General features: G+C 46.7%; 4 protein-coding genes and 1 non-coding gene across 7 annotated transcripts; 3 read left to right on the top strand and 2 right to left on the bottom strand.

The window, feature by feature from the left end:
• The first annotated feature begins 426 nt into the window (after window positions 1-426).
• Pus1 (Pseudouridine synthase 1) lies at window positions 427-2,074 on the top strand. 2 transcript variants are annotated; one of them, NM_142642.2, is made up of 4 exons: window positions 427-537; window positions 605-1,090; window positions 1,146-1,422; window positions 1,487-2,074. In NM_142642.2, the coding sequence occupies exons 2-4, from the start codon at window positions 661-663 to the stop codon at window positions 2,010-2,012; spliced, it is 1,233 nt and encodes a 410-aa protein (NP_650899.1). In that variant the 5' UTR covers window positions 427-537; window positions 605-660; the 3' UTR covers window positions 2,013-2,074. The 2 variants fall into 2 exon arrangements, with proteins under 2 accessions (NP_650899.1, NP_001163664.1); NM_001170193.1 differs by having other exon boundaries at window positions 427-541.
• Window positions 2,058-4,387, bottom strand: Srp72 (Signal recognition particle 72). Its single transcript, NM_142641.3, has 4 exons — window positions 4,162-4,387; window positions 3,073-4,100; window positions 2,328-3,010; window positions 2,058-2,269 (listed from the first exon to the last, which is right to left on the bottom strand). Exons 1-4 carry the CDS (start codon window positions 4,271-4,273, stop codon window positions 2,140-2,142), a joined length of 1,953 nt encoding a protein of 650 aa, NP_650898.1. The 5' UTR covers window positions 4,274-4,387; the 3' UTR covers window positions 2,058-2,139.
• A 161-nt stretch (window positions 4,388-4,548) lies between these two features.
• On the bottom strand, window positions 4,549-5,095 carry asRNA:CR46044 (antisense RNA:CR46044). Its single transcript, NR_133425.1, has one exon.
• Septin2 (Septin 2) lies at window positions 4,742-6,969 on the top strand. 2 transcript variants are annotated; one of them, NM_001275835.1, is made up of 3 exons: window positions 4,742-4,974; window positions 5,103-5,228; window positions 5,641-6,969. In NM_001275835.1, exon 3 carries the CDS (start codon window positions 5,670-5,672, stop codon window positions 6,750-6,752), a length of 1,083 nt encoding a protein of 360 aa, NP_001262764.1. In that variant the 5' UTR covers window positions 4,742-4,974; window positions 5,103-5,228; window positions 5,641-5,669; the 3' UTR covers window positions 6,753-6,969. The 2 variants fall into 2 exon arrangements, with proteins under 2 accessions (NP_001262764.1, NP_524417.1); NM_079693.4 differs by lacking the exon at window positions 5,103-5,228.
• A 295-nt stretch (window positions 6,970-7,264) lies between these two features.
• CG16953 (uncharacterized protein) lies at window positions 7,265-11,328 on the top strand. Its single transcript, NM_142640.4, has 7 exons — window positions 7,265-7,695; window positions 7,810-7,961; window positions 8,854-9,718; window positions 9,782-9,901; window positions 9,963-10,127; window positions 10,192-10,300; window positions 10,358-11,328. Exons 1-7 carry the CDS (start codon window positions 7,626-7,628, stop codon window positions 10,596-10,598), a joined length of 1,722 nt encoding a protein of 573 aa, NP_650897.3. The 5' UTR covers window positions 7,265-7,625; the 3' UTR covers window positions 10,599-11,328.
• Window positions 11,329-11,485: the final 157 nt, after the last annotated feature.

Here is an 11,485-nt window from a genome sequence, read left to right as displayed (position 1 = left end):
TTTCGAGGGCTGTTACGCACGGCCGTGGAAACGTAAGCAGCTGAGGTCACACTAAACACGCGATCTGGCAATACCACAATTGAATTCGCCGTTCATTTCGTAAAAAATCATATTAATGTTGTAATACATGGTCAAGATGCCATTTATTTACAATTTAAAACTAATAACTTAGCCTGGTATTAAAAGGTTATAGTAAAATATAACATAATTTTTAAAATAAACTTGTAACGTCTTCGTTCTGTTAAGTCATAACGTTACGTAAAGCTTTGAACATTTTTCTCCACACAGCTAATTTAAAACTTAAGTAAATCAAAAGTAGCATTTCGGAAACTCAACTTAATTATTGAGCTAATTCAAAGAACGCGATTTTCGAAAAAAACATATTTGTATTAGCCAAACAGAGCTGTTAAATAAAACAGCTGATCCGTAACAGAGCAAGAAGAAGAAGCACAACCACACGTGTGTGAATTCCTCCACTTTAAATCCAGAATTGTTTACTTAATGTTTTTAAGACGACTTTTAAACGACTACACCAAGGCAGGTTAATTATTAGTGATCACACCTCCAATTCGAGAATTTATAATAATTAATTTTCTTACAATAGTTCGCCTGAAAACCCTTTGCAATCCCTGGAATCGCCACAAATCCTTCGCCGCAGCGATGTCAGAGGCTCTAGATAAACTGGAGGTGGAGAAGGAAGCCAGGAAAGAGGCCAAAGAACTGGAGGGCGAAGCCGTGAAGGACGCCAACCGCATCAAGAGAACACTTAAACGCAAGAAATGGGTCGATTGGAAGGAGCAGGACGAGAAGGATGCCGCCAACGGCGTGAAGCGAGCGCCGTTCGATCCCGCCGACCGGATCAAGCGCAAGAAGAGCGCCATCCTGCTTAGCTACTGCGGTGCGAACTACTATGGTATGCAGCGCAATCCCGGCATGCAGACCATCGAGGAGGAGCTCTTCAAAGCCATGCTAAAGCACAAGTGGATTACAGAGGACAGCTTTGAGCAGATTCAGATTTCCTGTTTCCAAAGAGCGGCCAGGACCGACAAGGGCGTCTCCGCCGCCCGCCAGGTGTGCTCCGTCAAGCTGCGTTAGTTTACTTATTCTATTTTACAAGACAATACTAAACCTATTCCTTCCTGCAGCTGAGGAGCTGGACCTGGAGGCCTTCAATGCCGATCTGCCGCAACAGATCCGTCTGTTTGGCGTAGAACGCGTGACTAAGGGCTTCAATGCCAAGGATCAATGCAATGCTCGGACCTACACCTACACACTGCCCACCGTGGCCTTTGCTCCGTTTGAGGAAAAGGTCGACGACGTGCACGACACCTTCCGGATTTCACCAGAGCTGCTGCAGAAGGTTAAAGAAACCCTGAAGCTCTACGAGGGCACGAAGAACTTCCACAACTTCACCAGCAAGAAGTAAATAAGCCAGGTTTATACTTCATTTCTGCTCCAACTAATATTTTGTTTACTACCCTTGTAGAAGCTTTCTGGATCCTTCGTCCAAGCGCTTCATCATGTCCTTTACGAGCAGCGAGCCATTCCGGAGTCCCCAGGACATCGAATTTGTCACACTTAAGGTTAAGGGTCAGAGCTTTATGCTGCACCAGATTCGCAAGATGGTGGGTCTAGCCATTGCCATTGTAAGGGGGAACACGACGGCGGCCACTTTAGAGCGGGCACTGACGGAGGAGCGTCTGGACCTGCCGATGGCCCCTGGACTGGGCCTCGTGCTGGACACAGTGCACTACGAGCGCTACAACGATCGCTACGGCAAGGACGGCATCCACAATCCGCTGACATGGCAGGCGCAGGAGGCGCAAGTCCAGGAGTTTATCGAGAGGGAGATCTTTAGCCAGATCTATAAGACGGAAGCCGAGCAGCGTAACATGCTCGACTGGATAGGAACATTGCATTATCACTCGTACGACACGCGGACGGAGGACGCGCCTCCACCTTCCTCCGAAGACAAGAAGGTTAAAGGTGGTGATGACGACAATGACGAATAAGATAGATTTTTTTATGAACATTAACAAATAAAATCCAATCAATTTACACTTGTACAATAAGGTAAAATGCAAAAGCGGTTTTTATAATCAGCGTTCGAAAGTATAAAGGCATGTGATCTGTGTCAGTTTAGAAGCGACCGCCCTTCTTCTTTTTGTGGCCACCTTTGCGGTGCTGCTGCCTTGGACCTGGAGCTGTTTCCTGGTAAACGGGTGTGGCGGGGGAGTTCTTGGTCAGATTCACGCGGCTGGACATGTCGCTGTAAAGAAACATTTTAATTAGAACCATTTTAACAATTTACTATCTAACGAGCTTACTATTGATCGGCTGCTCCTGAGGCCATGCCCTGGGAGCCCTTAATGACATCTTTGCCGCGAGCGCCACCTCGCTTCTTTCGGAAGCCTGTGCGCTCGTACTTGGGCAGCCAGCGCTCTGGATCAGGAGCCACTTCGGCGTTGTAGTTCTTGGGGAGCTTGCCCTTTCGTTTACGGTTCCTGTTCTTCTTTTTCTCTAGCGGTGTGCTCGGCGAGGGTTCGACCTTGGTATTGGCAGTCTTCTTGGCCGCCTTAGCTGACATCACCCAGTTGGCCGCCTCTAGGGCGTCGATTTCGGAAGCAGTGGTCAACGTTTCCAGTTTGGGCAGCTTTCTGCTTAACTCAAGAGCCCTCTTGGGCTGAAACTGGGCGTAGGCGATGACCAACTGGGCCAAGACCTTGGTGTCGTTGGGGTTCAGCTTAAGTAGTTCCTCCAGGGAGCTAGCGGCCGTCTCGGACGCGCCACCACGCAAATGGAACTCGGCTGCCTGTCGCCACATGTCCGACAGATCACCACTGCTCACCTCGTTCTTCTTGTACCAGTCGACGGCGGACTTCAGCAGCGCAGAGGCTGCTGTCTTGTTGTCCGTGCCTAGATAAAGGGATACTAGAGCGGAGACAACGCCAGGCTTGTACTTGGCTTCGCCCAATGACAGCAGTGTTTCAATTGCATCCTTGCGGTTGCCCTAAAGCAACGAAATACAAAAAATAAGATTCCATTTTCGACTTACGACTTATGGCAACTTACCTGAAGCAGCTGAAGTTGTATGATGGCAAATTTGCTGACGAATTCGTGCGACTTGTGGGCTGCAGCGAACTTTTGTAGCTGCTCGATGGCCTCCTTGTGCTTGCGATCTTTGGCCAGCTGGGTGCAGCGAATGAGCAGCGCCTCGAATTCCACCTGCGGGTAGGTCTGAGCTAGCTTTTGGCTAAGCTGTTGCACTTGGTCGCCGGCATTAGTGTAAAGTGCTAGCAGACAGTTGTTGAGGGCTATGACCTGCTTCTGGCGCGAGGTGAGCCTAGACTCACAGGCGTCGGCTAGGGCAGCGCGTATCTTCTTCTTGGAATCGAAGACGTTCTGGTCCTTATTGACCACCACCAAGTTGTTGCTTGCCACGGCCACCAGGGCTGCGTCCTTTGGCTTATGACGCAGGCAGTCCGCGTAGATGCTGGACGCCTCCTTGGTCTTGCCCTGCAGTTGGAGGACATAGGCCAGTTGGACGCGAATGACGTCTACCTCTTCAATGATCTCCTCCTCGGAGGCACACTCATCCTCAAGACAGAGCTTCTCGCTGGTGCGCAACTTGCGCTCGGCTTCAGCATACTTCTGCCGATTAGCCTGGATGCACGCGCTGTTGAAGTACTGCTCGTAGGTGTCTTCCGGCACCTCGGGCACCTCCTTGGTCTGATCCACAGCCAAGTTGGCGGCCACGGCGCTGAGATTGGTCCGACGCTCTTCCTCGTACTCGTCACTGGTGTTCTTAATGATGTCGCGATAGGAGTCTAGGCACTCATCGTAGCGCTCCAAGCGGTACAGGACCTGGGTTCGGAGCTCCTTAAGGTTCGGAGGCAGGGGCTGCAGACCCGCATCGTCTATGGTCTTAAGCGCTTGCTGCTGCTTGTTAAGTTGGTACTCGCAGTAGGCCTTCTCAAAGAAAAGCGAGGACAGTCGATTTTTCTCAATAAACTTGTAGGCCTCCTCGAACTTGGAAAGCTGCACCAGGCAGACTACCTTGCAGTGCAGGGCGGTGGGATCGTCGGGCGCTACGCCTAGGACTATGAGAGATCATAGGGAGTCATCTTCTGGATTATAACCTCGGTAATCTGAAAAACTTACTGCGATTCACTGCCTTGACAGCCTTGTCAAACTCCTGGTTATTGCCGAACTTATTCACATCAGCGTAAGCCGCCTTTATGAGCGCCTCCTTGGGATTAGCGTCCTTTGACATCCTGTTTGCTCAGCACGTTAGTGGGTGGTAATATATATTTTATTCACTGACTTAAACTTTCGACTTTCCGTTTAACATGCAAGTTTTTACAGCTGTAGACACATCAGCAATGCGGACCTGCCAGATCGCTTCTGTGTGCAACCAGAGATGCCAGATGGCGGAAACAGTTAAGACATTTAATTTTTTAAACTATTTACATTTAATTAATAACTTATGCATAAATATCTATGAATGGGACATTTTATTATTAGTTATTAAAAACTGAAACGCTAAATGATGTGTACTAAAATCTTAATCCATGAAGTGCATTTCACTGTTTGATTATCAATTTCGTTTCACTATTTGCCATTATGGCACATGTAATTCATTAAATAATTGTTTTTTAATTCTTTGTTAAGTTATAATTTTCTTGTTCATCTATATCCACACACTTCTTTGAGCCGCTGGTATTTTGGGCTCCGCGTATCTGGCCACACTTGCATATTCGCTGGCGACGCCTTTGATCCAAACTCTGCGCCCGGATTATTGGATTATTTGACTTGACTATTGGAAAATGTCCGTTGAGGTGGATTTCGTCGACAAGAAGGAGGTGCACCTCCGCACCCTGAAGCAGTCCGGTCACGTGGGATTCGACAGCTTGCCTGACCAACTGGTCAACAAGAGTGTCCAGAATGGATTCGTCTTCAACGTCATGTGTATAGGTGTGTATATGCGGGTGAACTTTGCGTGTGTGCGTGTGTATGCGGCACAGTGAATCAACCGAAGTTTTGCTTGCATACAAAACAGTGGTGACCAAAGCAATAGCACTGATTTTTTATATTCCATAAAGGAGTCACTTGGAGAAGGTTTCAAACTTTTGTTGCTTCTTAACTCAAAGATGGCTTTGTTTGCACACCAATTAGAAATTGGACATACAGTGGTAGCTCGATGCAGAGAGAATGAAATAAAAACCGAGGTGTGTGCTTTTTATTTGTTAAACTTTAATACGAGTAAAATCAGTAAAATCATATTAGAAATACAATTATTTATTGAAAGCAAAGACTATTGCACAGCACATCTTGAAATAAAGATGCTATTGTTTTGAACACCGCTGTGCTATGTACTCAAGTGTCTCATGTTGGAGTGCATTGCTCAGATAAAGTGAATCACTTAGGTACATAAAAGCGGGTAAACAATTGAAATAACCAGACGCCCAGATACGATTAGTATGCAAAGTGGCCGGCAATCGATTGCCTCCGCCACTTTCTACAATTTCACCCTGACACCAATGCCGCAGTGCTTCTATGGCCAATTGAGCTCACTTAGGCTAAGGTTCCCCAAATCTGGCACAAATCTGACCCGCATTTCGAAATCTTTACGCTCCGCAGGCGAAACCGGACTGGGCAAGTCGACGCTGATGGACACGCTGTTCAACACCAGCTTCGAGTCCACGCCGAGTCCCCACACTTTGCCGAGCGTCAAGTTGAAGGCACACACCTACGAGCTGCAGGAGAGCAATGTGCGACTCAAGCTCACCATCTGCGACACGGTTGGCTACGGCGATCAGATCAACAAGGACGACTCGTTCAAGGCGGTGGTGGACTACATCGACGCACAGTTCGAGAACTATCTGCAGGAGGAGCTGAAGATCAAGCGATCGCTGGTGACATGCCACGACAGCCGCATCCACATCTGCCTCTACTTTATTTGCCCCACTGGGCACGGCCTCAAATCGCTGGACCTGGTGTGCATGAAGAAGCTGGACAGCAAGGTGAACATAATTCCGGTGATTGCCAAGGCGGATACCATTTCCAAGGTTGAGCTACAGCGCTTCAAGGCGAAGATCATTCAGGAGCTAAACGCCAATGGAGTGCACATCTACCAGTTCCCCACCGACGATGAGACGGTGGCCGAGACCAACACCAGCATGAACTCGCACATTCCCTTCGCCGTGGTGGGCAGCACGGAGTTTATTAAGGTGGGCAACAAGCTCATCCGCGCTCGCCAGTACCCCTGGGGCACGGTGCAGGTGGAGAACGAGACGCACTGCGACTTTGTGAAGCTGCGCGAGATGCTCATTCGCACCAACATGGAGGATATGCGCGAAAAGACACACACGCGCCACTACGAGCTGTATCGCCAGAAGAGGCTGGAGCAAATGGGCTTCAGCGATGTGGACAGCGACAACAAGCCCATCTCGTTCCAGCAGACGTTCGAGGCAAAGCGCTCCAACCATTTGGCCGAGCTGCAGTCCAAGGAGGAGGAGGTTCGTCAGATGTTCGTGCAGCGCGTTAAGGAGAAGGAGGCCGAGCTGAAGGAGAGCGAGAAGGACCTGCACGCCAAGTTCGAGAAGCTAAAGCGGGATCACGCCGAGGAGAAGCGCAAGCTGGAAGAGTCGCGCAAGGCGCTCGAGGAGGACTACCTTGACTTCCAGCGGCGCAAGCAGCAGTTGGCCACCGCCCACCACACGCTCACCCTCGGCAAGAGCAAGAAGAAGTAGAATCCGGCGCCGCCGCCTCACAATGTATTGAGAATTCTGTGCGGTTCGCTTATCCCAAAGTAATTATTGCTTTCTCATCTCGTTGTCTTTCATTTGTACTATTAAGTTTACTTCAAATATTAACATATACACAACTACACGCATATGTACGCAGGCATATAATGATTATGTATTTACAACTAACGAATAAATCGAACTTAGTATTTTAACAAAGTAGAAAAGAGCTGTTTGCCGGAAACTTGTATTCAAAAAATTGTAAACTTTTGTCGATATAATGTGTTTTTAAGTGTGTATTGAAGGCACCGCTGGATAAAGACAACAAAATAACATTTTATCTAAGATTATCCTGGTTTCCTTAGAAGTCACTGATTGATATGTATCAATACATATTAAGTTTATATTTTCCTTGAATTTCTTTTAAGCTCCGCTTTTTAAATACAAAAACATGGTAATTTGAATTTCAAGATTGGCGGGCTTTTCGTAGGACGTAAGTGTAGTACGGCCTTATTTTACTTGTCTTGTGCTTGCCACCTGGTCACACTGTTACCCACTCATTCACTGCAGGCTGCAAAAATTATAGAACAAATTAAAAACGCAATAATAGAATCACCGCAGCGAATTCGACGCAATCACGGAGTCCAGTGCTCCGTAACCCAAACGAAAGCAATTAACCGTGTTCAACGTAGAGAATAGTCCATGAAAGTGGGTGTATCCGTTGGCAAAAAGCAAGATACCCCTTTGTGTTTGTTTTTTGTTCGTTATAATTTTGTTTGTCGCTCGGTTTGGATTGCGATTTAATGGTAAGGGAGGGGACTCGCCGCAGGGGTGCTCCCAAGTGATTTTCCATAGCCAGCGCCGCCGAGTGGACGGGAAATGCCAATCGGCATGACGAACATGTCGCCAGCAGCGTCATCACTGGTTTTCCTCGCTCTTCTGCAGACAGGTATGGATAATGCTAATGGTGGCAGTGGGTAGTGGTTAATGGTTAATGGCTGGTGCAGTGTGGATATGGTAGTCCAGAAACGGGGTCATTAATGATTTCCCTCCGACATTGCAGTTACCTGCTACACCGTCATCATCACTGCTCCCGAACAGGCCCTCATCGGATCCACCATCAATGTGTCCGCCCAGCTCTTCGATGGCGACAAACCGGCTGACGGAGGCAGGCCCTACAGGTTCACATGGTCCGACAGTGCTGGCCATCGAAAGGTAACGATTCCACCTCCATTTCCCCAACTGCTCCCCCTGCAGAACGTGTTCAAACAAAGAAAACGGTGACACGACTAATTGCCTGCGAATGCAAACGCCAATAGTGCAAGCAAATCCACCAGCCTAGGGTTCGCATCTACGCCCATCAAACTGGCTCATTAAAATGGTCAGGAGAACTAGTACTAGGTGGTTTGCCTGCCATCAACGCAGCAGAACAGTATTTCATTAATGCAAATATCTCTGATTACAAAATATTTTGAAAGTTCTCGATTTCGGTTAAATTTAAAGTTTTAAGCTCCTGCTAATAGACCATTACAAAAGTTTGTTCTAAATCGATATCACAACTCGTAATTGCTAAACAAGAATTACTCTTTAGATCAAAAGACGTAACTGTTTTTATTCAAAATGCATTTTCAAGAAAAAATCTTTAGAAACCTTATTTCAAATTCAAACTTAAGATTTTTATATATAAGCTTATTAACTAACTAACATGAGCATATGTAATATTGAACATAATTATACTGATCCGTATCTGTTTCTTTAAATATTATCAAATGAAATTATCAATGTTAATGATTCTTATTCCATAGAAGTCATAAATATTTTATTATTTACGATGACTAAAAACACATTTTAAACACCCTAAGCTAGAGCTTACATATACAAACAGATGCGAATACCAGTTCTAATCTCAGCCCTGTGCCATCAATTGAAATGGCGTCATTTGAATGGTAATTTTGCACAATTACTATTAAGCGACAGCTTTTCCGATTGTGCCTGGTACGTGGCCATATCAGTGCCAAACGGTGGCTGCTATTGTGAACGAATTTGCATGCAGAGTGGCTTAAAAGTGATACCAAATAACACTAAACACTTCTCTTTGTGCCCACAGGTGATTGAAACGAACAGCGTTAGCAGCAATTGGTCTGTGGTCTTCACGCAAGAACAACCGGCGACGCATGTCATCAAGGTGGAAGTGGAGAAGTTCGTCACATTTTTTTGGGTGACGGAGGCTAAGGCCTCGAGGGGAATCAAGCTGGACAGCTTGCTCGGCGGCAGCCTGGAGCTGATTCAGAACAATGTGATGCGACCCCATGAGTTTGTGTCCACCCAGGAGGCGGTGAATCACAGCGTATCACTTTCCGATGCGGACCTACTTTTTCTGCAGTCGAAGGGTTATCGCATTCTGACGTATTGGTTTCAGAACTGCACATATCTCGGCATGTCCAGTGCGTTGGACTATGTGGCCACATATCCGAAAGCTGAGCAATATTATGACATGGAGGCGTTAGTGGTGGCTTCACTGGAACTTCCGCCGGAGCCGACGCCCTCAACTACGACGACCACCACCACAACAACCACAACTACCACTACCACCACCACTACAACTCCAGCAACAACAACCACTTCAACAACACCTGCCACAACGACCACTCCAAAAACCACAACATCATCCACAAGTACAACGACCACAACGACTCCAAAGCCGCCGGCACGATCCAAACGTGACTTAATCCAGGCCATGCATGCCAACGCTGCTCTTCTAGGCTTGAACTTAACCAGTGCGCTAAACCAGCAAAAGTCATCCGCTGGGAATGTGTCCGTGGCTTTGGTCAATCCGCTGGGAGTGCGAAGGGTGTCCAAGCTCACACTGGTGCCCGGTCTGCAGCCGCCTTTCGATTGCGTGAGCAAAAAGTTCGTCGCCCAGGACCCCAAGCAGATATACGGCTACTACCAGCATCGCGTTGTATCCAAGGGTACGATTATTTAATGATTTTTATGAGCGATTCTCCTCATATTTAAAACTGAAAACCCTTTAGATCCTATAACCGGTTTCGGCACCACGGGCAAGAATTGGTTGCAACACTGGGAGGTGCTTAAACTCAATGTCAACTGCAAAGGATCGCCGCCGTTTGAGCTTTGCACTCGAGTCTTCACTGGTGAGTGGCATTGCAATAGCTCAAGGCTACGTGTTATAATGACTGTCATGTTTCCATGTAGCTCCTTACAACTCCACGGGCAATGAGACCTGCGATCAGTATGAGCCGATAGAGACGTGCTCGTATGAGTATATGCGTTACTTCAGTGAAAGCAAGACCATTCTGTTCTTCATACGCAACGAGGTCTCCCAAACACTTAATCAGGTCACCATAAACATGTATGAAGGTGGGTAAATCGAAGTTCGTTTAAAATTAACTACTTACAATTGATTGTTAATTTTTCTATGCAGCTCAGCGTCAATCTCAGCTTTCGGTTGTAGTTGTGCCCGTAAGCTGCACTTTGGTGGCGGTGATTCTTGTTGTTTTCGGCGTGGCCTACTATATTCAACGGGGAAATCGGTAAGCACTGACGAATTACCAATGGAAACGCTTTCTACCAATTGTTTCGCTTTGCAGCTTCAATGTTGAAGTGGCCGATTTCAACTTCGGCGACACACAATCGGTGGACATGGAGTACAAGACATTCCCGCAGCGCCTAATCGATAGCATCCGCGATGCGTGCACGTGGCCGGGTCAGCGGCGTCACTCGCAGTCCAGCGTAGATCTCATGGCGGACCAGGACCAGCCGCCCAGTCCGAGCTTTGCAGGCAATGTGGGCGATGTAGACAGCAACCTGCGCTACAACACTTTCAACTAGGTTCTCGAGGGATTCGGTTCGAAAGCGGTTACCTATGCAAAATATTCATATAATTTTAGTTCCGCCGCTTAAGTTTGAAGACCTGCTCCCATTTCCATGCAATTGTATAGTCTTGAGCCCAAATTTCGGTTTGAGATCCATGGGGGGATCAGGTGTGATAGTTATTTGTTATTATTTGTATGCGCACTCTTCGTGCTTTAGTCATTTTCTTGTTGTACACCAGCATATTGGGGACGCACTGCTCCCCACATGTACATGTATAGAGATGATAGAATCTTTTTTACGTTTCCAAATACTTATCGTCCCCTACGTTACCATTGTAATCATCTCCTTTGAACATTACGCACACACTTGCTCATCGATGGCCAAAATGTGGAGTAACAAGCATCCATTGGACCGCAATCAGTTCCAGGATTTGGGAACGCAACTGCAGATCCCTTTGGATATTGATAAAGACTGTCTTTGTTCTAAAAGCAAAAGTAAATCTGGTTAAAAATGTACACCTAACTTATGCATGGCGACTTGCTCGTCGTGAGGAGTTACATAGATGCTAGCATAAGTCAATTGGATTGTATCCCTTGTATCGTGATCGAATTCTCTGACAAAGACAAGCCCATCACACACTTAACACGCGCGACACAAATATTCATTGTGATAGAAATAGAACAAACAGTATGTACGTTTACTAAAACGAAAAGTTTGAAGAAAACCCGTATACTTATAAAGCTACAATCTGTGTTTTTTATTGAAGTGCGCTACAAAAGGGAAGGTTGGATGATTTCATAGTGCAGATGGTAATATTTAAATACTTAAAAAGTTTCTTTCAATGAGGGGATTTTCTGCAAATATTTCCAAAATTATCCAGAATTCTACTTTAAAATCTCGCG

This window comes from Drosophila melanogaster, chromosome 3R (genome assembly GCF_000001215.4).
Source record: "Drosophila melanogaster chromosome 3R".
In the NCBI taxonomy this organism is placed as follows: Eukaryota; Metazoa; Arthropoda; class Insecta; order Diptera; family Drosophilidae; genus Drosophila; species Drosophila melanogaster.
The sequence above is the reverse complement of the archived record's forward strand: the minus strand, read 5'-3'. Positions and strand labels throughout refer to the sequence as shown.

Coding starts and splice junctions, on each gene's coding strand:
- Pus1 (NM_001170193.1), top strand. CDS start 502: ATGTTTTTAAGACGACTTTTAAACGACTACACCAAGGCAG. Junction 1,091..1,145: donor GGTGTGCTCCGTCAAGCTGC/GTTAGTTTACTT, acceptor TCCTTCCTGCAG/CTGAGGAGCTGGACCTGGAG. Junction 1,423..1,486: donor CACAACTTCACCAGCAAGAA/GTAAATAAGCCA, acceptor CTACCCTTGTAG/AAGCTTTCTGGATCCTTCGT.
- Srp72 (NM_142641.3), bottom strand. CDS start 4,273: ATGTCAAAGGACGCTAATCCCAAGGAGGCGCTCATAAAGGCGGCTTAC. Junction 4,101..4,161: donor TGTCAAGGCAGTGAATCGCA/GTAAGTTTTTCA, acceptor GATCTCTCATAG/TCCTAGGCGTAGCGCCCGAC. Junction 2,270..2,327: donor TCAGGAGCAGCCGATCAATA/GTAAGCTCGTTA, acceptor GTTTCTTTACAG/CGACATGTCCAGCCGCGTGA.
- Septin2 (NM_079693.4), top strand. CDS start 4,827: ATGTCCGTTGAGGTGGATTTCGTCGACAAGAAGGAGGTGCACCTCCGC. Junction 4,975..5,640: donor CTTCAACGTCATGTGTATAG/GTGTGTATATGC, acceptor TACGCTCCGCAG/GCGAAACCGGACTGGGCAAG.
- CG16953 (NM_142640.4), top strand. CDS start 7,626: ATGCCAATCGGCATGACGAACATGTCGCCAGCAGCGTCATCACTGGTT. Junction 7,696..7,809: donor CCTCGCTCTTCTGCAGACAG/GTATGGATAATG, acceptor CCGACATTGCAG/TTACCTGCTACACCGTCATC. Junction 9,902..9,962: donor TTGCACTCGAGTCTTCACTG/GTGAGTGGCATT, acceptor GTTTCCATGTAG/CTCCTTACAACTCCACGGGC.